The sequence below is a fragment of the Heptranchias perlo genome, chromosome 10, assembly GCF_035084215.1.
Source record: "Heptranchias perlo isolate sHepPer1 chromosome 10, sHepPer1.hap1, whole genome shotgun sequence".
Lineage (NCBI taxonomy): Eukaryota > Metazoa > Chordata > Chondrichthyes > Hexanchiformes > Hexanchidae > Heptranchias > Heptranchias perlo.
The window spans coordinates 559,142-574,875 of record NC_090334.1 but is presented as its reverse complement, the minus strand read 5'-3'; the positions used below and the strand labels follow the sequence as shown (position 1 = coordinate 574,875).

Here is a 15,734-nt window from a genome sequence, read left to right as displayed (position 1 = left end):
TTGAGGTTAAGCCTGCAGATGTTTTGCGGGATATTCCTGTAACGTGAACAGAGAGGCTCATTCAATTTATTTTTTAAATGGAGAAATCTAGTTGAGGGACAAGTTTGACATAGTGATTAGAAAACACCAAGCTTGGCTTTTAAGACTGAAGGAGGAAGAAATGAGAGGTTTTGAGATCCTAGAAAAGGATGAGTTCGATGGAAGCCATGCAAGGTGTCCCCTGTGGCTCTGTGGGTAGCACTTTCACCCTTGAGTCAGGAGGTCATGGGATCAAGCCCCTGCTCCAGAGACTTGAACACATAATCCAGGCTGACAGTGCGGTACTGAGGGAGAGCTGCACTGTCGGAGGTGCCGTCTTCTGGATGAGATGTTAAACCGAGGCTCCATCTGCCCTCCATATGAGGATGTAAAAGATCCCATGGCACTATTTGAAGACGAGCAGGGGATTCTCCCCGGTGTCCTGGCCAATATTTATTCCTCAAACAACATCACTAAAAACAGATTATCCTGTCATTCGTTACATTGCTGATTGTGGGATCTTGCTGTGCACAAATTTGCTGTCGCATTTCCTACATTATAACAGTGACTACACTTCATTGGCTGCAAAGCACTTTGGGACATCCTGAGGTCCTTCTATAAATGCAAGTTTGTTCTTTCTTTGCAATGGGGACAGGAGAAAGAATTTTTAGAATAAGGTCACTGCAGGGTTATGACACCTGACTTCCATCAGCTGAACGGTTCGAAGAAAAAAAAAGTAACTAAATAATCTTAACATCACTTTAATTATTGGCATGGACCTCAGTCGAATGACACTACAATGAGTGCCTATTTACTCCAATTATCGTCAAGACAGAAAGGCCTTTATTCTCTATTCTCTGCCTCTGTCACCATTCTCTCGATGGGAGACAAAGAGCAATGTGTTACTACTGTAACCTTGTTAATGCTGGCATGTTATATCCTGGGCACCCATCACAGGTCAACATTGGGGATGTTGGGGATGAGCTTGATTACAAACCTACGGAAACATTCACAAAGAGCAGTACAGAGTCTGGTAGCCATCTAGCTGGATTTAGAGAGAGACTCACTCAGTTGGGCTTACAATGTCACTTATTTTGCCAATTTTCACTCTTAATAATAAACACATCAGTTGAAGGAGCCTTTCTTTGCTTTCCATTTCCATCGATTTGTTAACACCTTTTACATTTGTTTAGAAACAGGAGGAGGCCATTCAGCCCCTCGAGCCTGCTCCACCATTCAATTTTCATTCCATTTACCCTCCAGTGCTCCATATCCCTCGATACCCTCACCCAACAAATATCTATCGATCTCAGTCTTGAAAGTTCCAATTGACCCCCAGTATCCACAGCCTTTTGGGGGAGAGAGTTCCAGATTTCCACTCCCCTTTGTATGAAAAAGTGCTTCCTGACATCACCCCTGAACGGCCTAGTTCTTATTTTAAGATTGTATCCCCTCGTTCTGGATTCCCCACCAAAGGAAGTTCGGGGCTCATGTCAGGAATGGTCTCCCAGCCAGGCCAAAGGCTGTAGCGTCATTCAAGAGATGGCTAACTGTTGTGATGGGTTCCTTCAATGGAAAGACCCCTTGACGGGCTGAATGGCTACCCGAATCTTATCTTTGTGAAACTTGTAAATGTTTAAGTAGGCTTGTAATCAGGCACGCTGTCAATCCCATTCCTGACATTCCCCATGTGGTCAGGAGTGAAAGAAAGGCACCATTTTGTTTTAAAACTTCTGTTCTCACGCTGGGACACGGCAGGGCCAATGGATAGTCTCTCTTCACCCCGTAAAACTGCATGAGTTAGAAAGAAAGAAAGGAAGAAAGAACTTGTATTTCTGTTGCAACCTCAGGACTTCCCAAAGTGCTTTACAGCCAATGATGTACTTTTGACATGTAGTTTCATAATGTCATAGTATGATACAGCATAGAAGGAGGCCGTTCGGCCCATCGTGCCAATTTTGAACATTTCTATCAAATCTCCTCTTAACCTTCCCTGTTCTAAGGAGAACAACCCCAGCTTCTCCAGTCTCTCCACATAACTGGAGTCTCTCATCCCTGGAATCATTCTAGTAAATCTCTTCTGCGCCCTCTCTAAGGTCTTCACATCCTTTCTAAAGTGTGGTGCCCAGAATTGGACACAATATTCCAGCTGAGTCCTAACCATTGTTTTATAAAGATTTAACATAACTTCCCCGCTTTTGTACTCTATGCCTCTATTTATAAAGCCCAGGATCCCATATGCCTTTTAACAGCCTTCTCAACTTGTCCTGCCACCTTCAAAGATTTGTGTATGTGCACCTCCAGGTCTCTCTGTTCCTGCACCCCCTTTAAAATTGTACTATTTAGTTTATATTGCTTCTCCTTGTCCTTCCCACCAAAATGTATCACTTCACACTTCTCTGCATTAAATTTAATCTGCCATGTGTCTGCCCATTTCACCAGTCTGTCTCTGTCCTCCTGAAGTCTGTTACTATCCTCCACATTGTTTACTACATTTCTGAGTTTCGTGCCATCTGCAAACTTTGAAATTATACCCTCTGTACCCAAGTCCAGGTCATTAATATATATCAAAAAGAGCAGTGGTCCTAATACTGACCCCTGGGGAACACCACTGTATACATCCCTCCAGTCTGAAAAACAACCGTTCACCGCTACTCTCTGCTTTCTGTCCCCCAGCCAATTTTGTATCCGTGCTGCCACCGTCCCTTTAATCCCAGGGGCTTTAATTTTGCTAACAAGTCTATTATGTGGTACTTTATCAAATGCCTTTTGAAAGTCCATATGCACAGCAACCATAGTCACTGTTGTAATGTAGGAAACGTGGCCGTCAATTTTTACACAGCAAGCTCCCACAAACAGCAGTGAGAGAAATGACCAGATAATCTGTTAGTGATGTTGGTTGAGACCATAAGAAATAGGAGCAGGAGTAGGCCACACAGCCCCTCGAGCCTGCTCCACCATTCAATAAGATTGTGGCTGATCTTTGACCTCAAGTCCACTTTCCCGCCTGATTCCTGTATCCCTTTGATTCCCTTAAAGTCCAAAAATCTATCGATCTCAGTCTTGAATATACTCAACGACTGAGCACCCACAGCCCTCTGGGGTAGAGAATTCCAAAGATTCACAACCCTCCGAATGAAGAAATTCCTCCTCATCTCAGTCCTAAATGTCCGACCCCTTATCCTGAGACTATGCCCCCTGGTTCTAGACTCTCCAGCCAGGGGAAACAGCCTCTCAGCATCTACCCTGTCAAACCCCCTCAGAATTTAAATTTGAATGAGATCACCTCTCATTCTTCTAAACTCCAGAGAGTATAGGCCCATTCTACTCAATCTCTCCTCATAGGACAACCCTCTCATCCCAGGAATTAATCTAGTGAACCTTCGTCGCACCGCCTCTAAGGCAAGTATATCCTTCCTTTAGATAACGAGACCAAAACTGTACACAGTATTCCAGGGATAAATATTGGCCGGGACACCAAGGAGAACTCCCGTGCCGTTCTTTAAAGTAGTGCCATGGGATATTTTATATCTCCCTGAGAGGGCAGACGGGATCTCGGTTTAACATCTCATCTGAAAGACGGCACCTCCGACAGTGCAGCACTCCCTCAGTACTGGTACTGGGAGTGTCAGCCTGGATTATGTGCTCAAGTCTCGAGTGGGGATTGAACCCATGACCTTCTGACTCAGAGGAGAGAGTGCTACTACAGAGCCACGGCTGACACCTATGCAGATCAGATTGTATATGATGCCTCCCATAGTAGGATTGCCTGTTTAGACTCTAGGTCTAGGCTCAGGTGCTGAAAAATGACCACTTGGGGACCCCTGGCTCAAAAAAGGGCAGGATTGGGGACTAAATATTCCTGGATACAAGGTGTTCAGGAAAGATAGGGAAAGAAAGAAAGGAGGGGGGTGGCAGTATTGATTAAGGAAAATATTGCAGTGTGGGAGAGAGAGGATGTCCTGGAGGGGTCAAGGACAGAATCTATTTGGTTAGAGTTAAGAAATAAAAGAGGTGCCATTACACTACTGGGTGTATTCGATAGGCCACCAAAAAGTGGGAAGGATATAGAGGAGCAAATTTGTAGGGAAATTACAGAGAGGTAAAAGAGCCACAGAGTAGTGATAATGGGGGACTTCAACTATCCTAATATAGACTGGGATGGTAATAAGGGGCAAAGAAAGGGAGGAATTTCTGAAGTGTGTTCAGGAGAACTTTCTTGACCAGTACGTTTCCAGCCCAATGAGGAAGGAGGCATCGCTGGATCTGGCTCTGGGGAATGAGGTGGGCCAAGTGGTTCAAGTGTCAGTGGGGGAACATTTTGGGAACAGTGATGAACAGTGATACGGTTTAGATTAGTTACAGAAAAGGACAAGGGGCAATCTAGAGTAAAAATACTTGATTGGAGGAGGGCCAATTTCAGTGGGTAGAGAACGGATCTGGCCCAGGTAAATTGGAATCAAAGATTGGCAGGCAAAACTGTAACGAGCGGCCTTTAAACAGGGAGCTGGTTCAGGTACAGTCTCGGCACATTCCCATGAGGGGGAAAGGTAGGGCAACTAAAGCCAGATCTCCCTGGATGGCAAAAGAGATAGAGAGTAAGGTGAAGCAGAAAAAAGGGGGCGTATGACAGATGTCAGGTCGATAATACAAGTGAGAATCAGGCTGAATATAGAAAGTTCAGAGAAGTGAAAAAGGAAATAAGAGGGGCAAAGAGAGAGAATGGGAATAGACTGGCGACCAACATAAAAGGGAATCCAAAAGTCTTCTACAGGCATGTAAACAGTAAACGGGTAGTAAGAGGAGGGGTGGGGCCGATTAGGGACCATAAAGGAGATCAGCACTTGGAGGCAGTGGGCGTAGCTGAGGTATTAAATGAGTACTCTGTATCTGTCTTTACCAAGGAAGAAGATGCTGCCAAAGTCACAGTAAAAGAGGAGATAGTTGAGATACTGGATGGGCTAAATATTGATAGAGGAGGTACTAGAAAAGCTGGCTGTGCTTAAAGTAGATAAATCACCCGGTCCGGATGAGGTTGCTGAGGGAAGGAAGGGTGGAAATTGCGGAGATACTGGCCATAATCTTCCAATCCTCCTTAGATACGAGGGTGGTGCCAGAGGACTGGAGAATTGCAAATGTTACACCCTTGTTCAAAAAAGGGTGTAAGGATAAACCCAGCAACTACAGGCCAGTCAGTTTAACCTCGGCGGTGGGGAAACTTTTAGAAACGATAATCCGGGACAGAATTAACAGTCACTTGGATGAGTGTGGATTAATTAAGGAAAGCCAGCACTGATTTGTTAAAGGCAAATCATGTTTAACTAATTTGATTAAGTTTTTTGATGAGGCAACAGAGAGGGTAGATGAGGGCAATGCAGTTGATGTGGTGTACATGGACTTCCAAAAGGTGTTTGATAAAGTGCCGCATAATAGGCTTGTCATCAAAGTTGAAGCCCATGGAATAAAAGGGGCAGAGGCAGCATGGATATGAAATTGGCTAAGTGACAGGAAACAGAGAGTAGTGGTGAACGGTTGTTTTTCGGACTGGAGGGAGGTGTACAGTGGTGTTCCCCAGGGGTCGGTGCTGGGACCACTGCTTTTCTTGATATATATTAATGACTTGGACTTGGGTGTACAGGGCACAATTTCCAAATTTGCAGATGACACAAAACTTGGAAGTGTAGTGAACAGTGAGGAGGATAGTGATAGACTTCAAGAGGATATAGACAGGCTGGTGGAATGGGCGGACACGTGGCAGATGAAATTTAACGCAGAAAAATGCGAAGTGATAAATTTTGATAGGAAGAATGAGGAGAGACAATATAAACTACAGGGCACAACTCTAAAAGCGGTACAGGAACAGAGAGATCTGGGGGTATATGTACACAAATCATTGAAGATGGCAGGGCAGGCTGAGAAAGCGGTTAAAAAAGCATACGGGATCCTGGGCTTTATAAATAGAGGCATAAGAGTACAAAAGTATGGAAGTCATGATGAACCTTTATAAAACACTGGTTCGGCCACAACTGGAGTAATGAGTCCAGTTCAAGGCACCGCACTTTAGGAAAGATGTGAAGGCCTTAGAGAGGGTGCAGAAGAGATTTACTAGAATGATTCCAGGGATGAGAGGCTTTAGTTACGTGGATAGACTGGAGAAGCTAGGGTTGTTCTCCTTGGAACAGAGACGGTTGCGAGGAGATTTGATAGAGGTATCCAAAATCATGAAGGGTCTAGACAGAGTAGATAGAGAGAAACTGTTCCCATTGGAGGAAAGGTCAAGAACCAGAGGACAGAGATTTAAGGTGATCGAAAAGAACCAAAAGGTGACATGAGGAAAAACTTTTTTACACAGCGAGTGGTTATGATCTGGAATGCACTGCCCGAGGGGGTGGTGGAGGCAGATTCAATCATGGCCTTCAAAAGGGAACTGGATAAGTACTGGAAGGGAAAAAATTTGCAGCGTTACGGGGATAGGGCGGGGGAGTGGGACTAGCTGGATTGCTCTTGCAGAGAGCTGGCATGGACTCGACGGGCCGAATGGCCTCCTTCCAAGCTGTAACCATTCTACGATTCTATGTACTGAGGGGGCTACTAATAGCCCAGCACAAAGCAATGTCTCCAGCAGAAGAGGGGAGAACAAACCATTCTACCAATTAAGGTATAGGGTAAGATGAGAGACCCCAGTAAATATACAGCCCCTCCCTAGTGGAGCACTGTTCCCTTAAAGCACGTTTGTTCATAACTGTGCAACATGGAGTGCAATTTTTTGCTTCAGGGCATTAACAAGGCCTGATGTCAGATCCTCCCAGGCCCAAGGATAGATCAGAAAGATGCAATTGTTTTCTCATGACTCCCTCGTGCTGCCAGTCAACATCTTAAAGCCCATTTCCTGGAGGATGCTTCTAAAATGTCAGGACAAGCAACATTGATGATCCTGGGAGTGCGAGATTATTCTCTGTGTTGGCCCTTGTATCCAGGAACATCAGCCTCCTTTTCTGATCTGTGCCAGGAGATCGGGAGGAGCCCATTAGCCTCCCTGGGAGCCGTGATGTTTCCCTAGCTTAATATCTGTATGGATATTAAGCTAGGGAAACTGGTGTTGGGGAATGAGTGAGTTGTTCTTTGCTCCCCTGGGAAGTGTCTGGACAGTATGTGAGATGGTTATGGGATGGCATCTCTCTGACCAGCCACAGACAGGTTGCCTGTTCTGAATCGTAATCGGTGGTGAAATCGGACTTGGTCAGAAAAGCAAATGAAAGGTAAACAGAAAAGCAAATTGGGCAAAGTGTGAGACAGCTGGCCAATTAGTTAGCGCCCATTTTGCGCCACTGAACTAGACCAATCTCACCCTGTCAGGTGGGAGGTGCAAACTGAGGCTTGTCTGATCCCTACTGTCACTGGCCTGACTTGATTCCAGGACACTGGGCACAGGCAACATATTGAAAAGGCAACTTTAGTATATCCGGTGCCTTCACGTAACGATCTTACAAATTACAAGCACCAGAGGCACCAGTGGATTCGAGTGAGAAATCTCTCTGTCAGGAACTGTCAGCTGTGCTATACTTCGGCCCATTAGATGGGACTCTCTGCTTTGCATTTTTTTCATAAACATTTAGCGGCGGACAGACCAATCTTTGAGAGTGGACTTTACGAATGCTACTGGGGAGTGACCTCGCCCTCCAATCATGTACAGAATCATAGAATGATACAGCACAGAAGGAGGCCATTTAGCCCATCGTGCCTGTGCTGGCTCTTTGAAAGAGCTACCAATTAGTCCCACTCACCTGCTCTTTCCCCATAGCCCTGTAAATTTTTCCCTTCAAGTCCAATTCCCTTCGGAAAGTTATTATTGAATCTGCTTCCACCGCCCTTTCAGCACATTCCAGATCATCACAACTCGCTGCGTTTTTTAAAAAAAAGTCCTCATGTCACCTTTGGCACTTTTGCCGATCACCTTAAATCTGTGTCCTCTGGTTACTGATCCTTCTGCCACTGGAAACGGTTTCTCCTTATTTACTCTGTCATGATTTTGAATATTTCGATCAAATCTCCTCTTAACCTCTCTGCTGTAAGGAGAACAATCCCAGCTTCTCCAGTCTCTCCACATAACTGAAGTTCCTCATCCCTGGTACCATTCTAGTAAATCTCCTCTGCACCCTCTCTAAGGCCTTTACATCCTTCCTAAAGTGTGGTGCCCAGAATTGTACTCCAGCTGAGGCCTAACCAGTGTTTTATAAAGGTTTAGTATAACTTCCTTGCTTTTGTACTCTATGCCTTTATTAATAAAGCCCAGGATCCCATGTGCTTTTTTAACAGCCTTCTCACCTTCTCCTGCCACCTTCAAAGATTTGTGTGCGTACACCCCCAGGTCTCTCTGTTCCTGTACCCCTTCAAAATTGTACCAATAACACCACTGTATACCATAGGCTTTAATTTTGCTAACAAATTTATTATGTGGTACTTTATCAAACGCCTTTTGAAAGTCCATATACACAACATCAGCCGCACTACCCTCACCAACCCTCACCGTTACTTCATCAAAGAACTCAATCAAATTAGTCAAACATTATTCTCCTTTAACAAATCCGTGCTGATTTTCATTTATTAGTCCAGACTTTTCCAAGTGACAATTAATTTTGTCCCGGATTATTGTCTCTAGAAGTTTCCCCATCACCGACGTTAGGCTGACTGGCCTGTAATTGTCAGGTTTATCCTTCGACCCTTTTTTGAACAGGGGTGTGACATTTGCAATCCTCCAGTCCTCCGGCACCGTCCCCATTTCTAAGGAGGATTGGAAGATTGTGGCCAGAGCCTCTGCAATTTCCACCCTTACTTCCCTCAGTAACCGAGGATGCATCCCATCTGGACCGGGTGACTTTTCTACTTTGAGTCCTGCCAATCTTTTCAGTTCCTCCTCTTTATCTATTTTTATCCTCTATCACTACTACCTCCTCCTTTACTGTACAATGGCAGCATCCTCTTCTCTAGTGAAGACCGATGCAAAGTATTCATTTAGTATCTCAACCATGCCGTCTGCCTCCACAAGAAGATCTCCTCTTTTGTCCCTAATCGGTCCCACCCTTCCTTTGTCTGCTCTTTTACTATTTATATGTTTATAAAAGATTTTTGGGTTCCCTTTTATGTTAGCCGCTAATCTATTCTCATACTCTCTGTTTGCCCCTCTGATTCCCTTTTTTAGATCTCCTCTGTACTCACTGTATTCAGCCTGGTTCTCTATGGAACTTTACATTTGTCATAAGCCTTGTTTTTCTGTTTCATTTTAATCTCTATATCTTTAGTCATCCAGGGAGCTCTAGCTTTGAATATTCTTCCTTTCCCCCTCATGGGAATGTGTCTACTCTGTACCCGAACCATCTCCTCCTTGAAGGCCTCCCATTGTTCAATTACTGTTTTGCCTGTCAATTTTTGATTCCAATCCCCCTGGGCAAGTTCCCTTTTTAACTCACTGAAATTAGCCCTCCTCTAGTTCAGTATTTTAACATTTGGGTGTTCATTGTCCTTCTCCATAACTATTCTAAATCTGATCATATTATGATCACTGTTCCCCAAATGCTCTCCCACTGAAACATGCTCCACCTGCCCCACTTCCTTCCCCAGAACTAGATCCAGCACTGCTTCCGTCCTCGTTGGGCTGGAAATACACTTATCAAGAAAGTTCTCTTGTATACATTTTACATAAGAACATAAGAAATCGGAGCAGGAGAAGCCCACATGTCCCCTCGAGCCTGCTCCACCATTCAATCAGATCATGGCTGATCTTCAACCTCAACTCCACTTTCCTGCATGATCCCCATATCCCTTGATTCCCCTAGAGTCCAAAAATCTATCGATCTCAGTCTTAAATATACTCAACGACTGAGCATCCACAGCCTTCTGGGGTAGAGAATTCCAAAGATTCACAAGAGTGAAGAAATTCCTCCTCGTCTCAGTCCTAAATGGCCGATCCCTTATCCTGAGACTATGCCTCCGAGTTCTAGACTCTTCAGCCACGGGAAACAGCCTTTCAAAACATCTACCCTGTCAAGCCCCCTCAGAATCTTATATGTTTCAATGAAATCACCTCTCATTCTAAACTCGAGAGTATAAGCCCATTCTACTCAACTGTTTCAGGAATTCCTCCCGCTCTTTGCCCTTTACCCTGTTATTATCCCAGTCTATATTGGGATAGTTGAAGTCCCCCATTATCTCTATAGTTCTTGCATCTTTCTGTAATTTGCCTGCAAATGTTCTCCTCTGTCCCCTCCCCATTATTTGGTCCTCTATAGTACACACCCAGTAGTGTAATAGCTCCTCTATTGTTCCTTAATTCTAAGCAAATAGATTCTGTCTTTGACCCCGAACTACATCATCCCTTTCCAGCACTAGAATAGTTTTTTCAAACAATACTGCAACCCCACTCCTTTCTTTCCTTCCCTATCTTTCCTGAATACCTTGTAACCAGGAATATTAAGTACCCAATCCTCCCTTTCTTTGAGCCAGGTCTCTGTTATTGCCACTATATCATAGTCCCATGTGGCGACTTGAGCCTGCAGCTCACCAACCTTATTTACCAAGCTACGTGCATTTACACACACGCACACCAAACTCATCTTAGACTGACTCACATTTGCCCTCCTGTCTGAACCCTCCTATTTGTGAACCATTCTTTACTCCAGTGCTACTTGTCCCTCCCAGTGCTCTGTGCACCTTGTATCTCCTCTCTAATGTTTCATCCTGGTGCCCATCCCCCTGCCAACTTAGTTTAAATTCTCCAGCCTCTTCACATAACTGAAGTCCTTCATCCCTGGTAAATCTCCTCTGCACCCTCTCCAAGGCCTAGACATCCTTCCTAAAGTGTGGTGCCCAGAATTGAACACAATACTCCAGCTGAGGGCTAACCAGTGATTTGTAAAGGTTTAGCATAACTTCCTTGTTTTTGTATTCAGTGCCCCTATTTACAAAGCCAAGTATCCCATATGCTTTCTTAGCCCTGCCACCTTCAAAGATTTGTGAACATGTGCCCCCAGGTCCCTCTGCTCTTGTATTCCCCTCAAAATAGTACCATTTAGATTATACTGCCTCTCCACGTGGTTCCTCCCAAAGTGCATCATTTCACACTATCCGCATTAAATTTAATCTGCCATGTTGTCTGCCCATTTCACCAGTCTGTCTCTGTCCTCCTGAAGTCTGTTACTATCCTCCACATTGTTTACTACATTGCAAAGTTTTATATCATCCACAAACTTCAAAATTGTACTCCCTATACCCAAGACCAGATCATTTATATATAACAAGAAAAGCAATGGTCCTAATACCGACCTCTTGTCCTTCTCCATAACTATTCTAAATCTGATCATATTATGATCACTGTTCCCCACTGCAGATTTCCCTCCAGTCAGAAAAAAATCCATTCACCACTACTCTCTGCCTCCTATCCCTTTGCCAATTACATACCCACATTAACACCATCCCTTTAATCCTGTGTGCTTCTATTTTCTGAATAAGTCTGTTACGTGGTACTTTATCAAATGCCTTTGAATGTCCATATACATCATCTACTACACTACCCTCATCAACCCTCTCCATTACTTCATCAAAGAACTCAATCAGGTTAGTCAGACATGATTTGCCTTTAACAAATCTGTGCTGGCTGCCCCTTATTAACCCATGCTTCTCCATGTAAGAATTAATTTTGTCCTTGGCAGTGGTCTCCAGAAGTTTCCCCACCATTGGCATTAGGCTGGCTGGCCTATGGTTGCTGGGTTTATCCCTCTCCCCTTTTTTTGAACAGGAGTGCAATTCTCCAGTCCTCTGGCACCACTCCCATATCTAAGGATGATTGGAAGATTATGGACAGAATCTCTGCTATTTCCACCCTTACTTCCCTCACCCAGACCGGGTGACTTGTTAACTTTGAGTGATGCCAACCTATTTAGCAACTCCTTTCTATCTATTTTTATCCAATATCTCTACTCCCTCCTCCTCTACTGTGACATTAACTTCATCATCTTTTGTGAAGACAGATACAAGCTTATGAACAGTGACGGACAGCAAAAGACCCCCTGGTCCATCCAGCCTGTCCCACACAATTGTAATACCCTGTGTATACAATATATAAACTCTCCACCCCACCCGAAAACAACTGATCTCCTGGGAGAGGTGGAAAACCAGATTAAAAAATCCAGGCCAATTTGGGGGAAAAATATTTGGGAAATTTCTCCTCCTCCCCCCCCCCCCCCCCCCCCCCCCCGGGCGATGGAAACCAGTCCAGGAGATCACTCTGGCTCTGATAATTCTATACATTACCTTCTTTTTGTAAGAGGTGATCTGCGCCCCAACCAGAAACGGGTCCAGCTCTCGCTTGAAGGGATTCAGTGAATTGGCGTCCACCGGATGAACCAGCAGCCTGTTCCAGAGGTTCACTATTCTCTGGGGAAGAACCACCCCCTGACATCTAACCTCGATCTGGTCTTGTACAAATTAAAATTGTGACCCTTGGTCCTCCCGAACCTATTTAATTGGAACAAACTGTCAACTGGAACACAATCTATTCCCTTCATCATCTTATAAACCTCGATCAGATCACCTCTAAATCTACACTTCTCTAAAGTATAGAGTCCTAGCTCTTTTAGCCTATCTGTATAATTAAGATGCTTCAAACTGTGAATTAATTTCGTGGCCCTCCTCTGCACCCTTTCCAAAGCCTCAATATCACCCACCATATGAGACGACCAAAACTGGACACTATTCTGACCGAGGCCTGACCAAGGTCTTGTACAAGGACAAATTAGTATGCTTCATCTTATAGTCAATTGTCCTATAAATGCACCCCAACACACTCTTCACTGTAGATATCGCTTCACGGCATTGGTCATGAACCTTCAGACTTCATTGGTCATGCACTAGAATGCTCAGATCTCGCTCTTTCTCCACCTGCTTTAATGTTTTTGGTGTAAAGTATTCATTCAGTACTTCAGTCATACCCTCAGCCTGCTCAAGAAGATTTCCTTTTTTGTCCCTAATTGGCTCACCCTTCCTTTTAACTATCCTTTTAGTTTTTATACGTTTATAAAAGATTTTTGGGTTCCCTTTTATGTTACCCGCTAATCTTTTCTCTGTTTCCAATTTCCCCTCCGCACACTCTGTATTCTGCCTGGTTTTCTACTGTTTCTGTACCTGACGTTTGTTATAAACCTCCTTTTTCTGTTTTATTTTAACCTCTATTTCCGTTGTTATCGAGGGAGTTCGAGCTTTGGATGCTCCATCTTTCCTCCTTATGGGAATATGCATCTTGCAAAGTTTTTAGTTAAGAAAGAAAGACTTGCATTTATATAGCACCTTTCAGGACCTCCCACAGTGCTTTACAGCTATTGAAGTACTTTTGAAGTGTCGTCACTGTTGTAATGTAGGAAACATGGTAGCTAATTTGTGCACAGCAAGATCCCACAAACAGTAATGTGATAATGACCAGATAATCTGTTTTAGATGTTGGTTGAGATCAGCTGGTTTTTAAATATAAATAGCACTAACCCGTGTGTGGGCTGATTGTTGTACTAAATGGCCTTTCTTTTTGTCTGTACAGCACGATGGACAGCCCTACTGCCACAAACCCTGCTACGGAATCCTGTTTGGACCAAAAGGTAATAAGGGTCTAGTTAAATGAGACATAATGGGGGTGCAGCTGGTCTCAGGCAGTGACATAAAATGGTCATTGCGAATTGACTGCCCTATTCTCTTCCATTGACTTCATCTGTGTGTAGAACCTCTGCAGCCTCTGACTGGGGATCCAGTGGTCCGTGGGCACAGCACTCGATCCCCTGACTGGGGATCCAGTGGTCCGTGGGCACAGCACTCGATCCCCTGACTGGGGATCCAGTGGTCCGTGGGCACAGCACTCGATCCCCTGACTGGGGATCCAGTGGTCCGTGGGCACAGCACTCGATCCCCTGACTGGGGATCCAGTGGTCCGTGGGCACAGCACTCGATCCCCTGACTGGGGATCCAGTGGTCCGTGGGCACAGCACTCGATCCCCTGACTGGGGATCCAGTGGTCCGTGGGCACAGCACTCGATCCCCTGACTGGGGATCCAGTGGTCCGTGGGCACAGCACTCGATCCCCTGACTGGGGATCCAGTGGTCCGTGGGCACAGCACTCGATCCCCTGACTGGGGATCCAGTGGTCCGTGGGCACAGCACTCGATCCCCTGACCGGGGATCCAGTGGTCCGTTGCTGGAGTTGCTAAGCGACCTTGCAGTGCAAGAATCCAGAAGCAGGAAAAAGTCAATGGAGTCATATTTCCCAAAAAACTGAAAATATCTTACGAATATACAAAAATCAGACACAATTTGACACTGATATTAGGACAAAACTTGGTCAAGGAGGTAGGTTTTAAGGAGCATGTTAAAGGAGGAGAGAGAGGGGGAGAGGTTTAGGGAGTGAATTCCAGAGCTTAGGGCCTAGGCAGCTGAAGGCACGGCCGCCAATGGTGGAGTGATTAAAATCGGGGATGGACAAGAGGCCAGAATTGGAGGAGCGCAGAGATCTCGGAGGGTTGTAGGGCTGGAGGAGGTTACAGAGATAGGGAGGGGCGAGGCCATGGAGGGATTTGAAAACAACTCATTTCAAACAGAACAGCAGAGACCTCTTGCAGCTAGAACCTGTATAGCAATGAATCTTCCTCAATTTCCACCTCCCATATCATTTTCTTCCTGTCGTTACAGGGGTCAATACTGGAGTTGTCGGGAGTTACATCTACGACAAGGATGGTACCGCTGGGGGCCAGTGATGTGATTACTTGTCTCCGGGAGAAACCATGTCCAACATTGTGCTGTTTTGTGATTGCTAATGCAAAGCACACAGACATTGTATTCACCGTAACAGTAGGTTAGAAACACAACTAGATGTGTTGAGAGGTATTAAATGTAGTTTGAACTGTAGTGTGCTGTTGACCAACTAGTATTAAATGGGCAATTTGTGTGAACTGTCATGGGGCGTGGAATCAGCTCTCAGGACCTGACGATCTCCTGTCACTATCTCTCAAATTTAAATATAGCAGAGAGCTGTGGAAACCTGTTAACATCACTCTGAATTTGCCAAAGCTGTATCAGATCTTGACCCAGAGAGTAATGGTCAGGGCTGAGCCAATAACCCTTTTAAAAGCAAAGTACCTGTTGAAATATCTTTCGAGCACTGCTGCAGTAACACCAATCTGTGAGTAACAACTTCTCGATCGCTGTGTGATGTCCCTCCTGTTTTATGAAGCCTTCCCTACTTGTGAAATAAGCTGTCTAATCCCATCATTGCTCACTGTGGATCGCGACTAAACCCCACTGAAAGGGGGCCGGGTTCCTTTAACCACAGCATTATGTCATGCAAAGTACATCGAAAAACATCCTGTTTCTTTTAAAAGCATCAGCAAAGAAAAGCTCTGTTAATGTGCATTTTAAAAAAACTAGTAAAATACTGTTCAGTTATCATTTACTGATAATAAACTATGCCAAACATTTTGAACCGTTTCTTAGTTTTATTCATTTCCTTTTCAGCTGCTAAGTTAAGTTGTGGTGGAGATTCCAATTAAAACCTCCCCTCGCCCGGACCCTCCTGAGGGTCCTTTTGATAGGTGTAACCCCCTCTCTCCTCCCCCGGACCCTCCTGAGGGTACTTTGATAGGTGTAACCCCCTCCCTCTCCCCCGGACCCTCCTGAGGGTACTTTGA

At 44.8% G+C, this 15,734-nt stretch overlaps 1 protein-coding gene across 1 annotated transcript in view; it reads left to right on the top strand.

Annotated features, from left to right (window-relative positions):
• Positions 1 to 15,525, top strand: part of crip2 (cysteine-rich protein 2) — a 78,753-nt gene extending 63,228 nt beyond the window's left edge. The window contains exons 7-8 of the mRNA XM_067991088.1: positions 13,601 to 13,658; positions 14,740 to 15,525. Of these exons, the coding sequence (XP_067847189.1) occupies positions 13,601 to 13,658; positions 14,740 to 14,804 (123 nt within the window). The 3' untranslated portion in view covers positions 14,805 to 15,525. The remainder of the gene's footprint in view (positions 1 to 13,600; positions 13,659 to 14,739) is intronic.
• Positions 15,526 to 15,734: the final 209 nt, after the last annotated feature.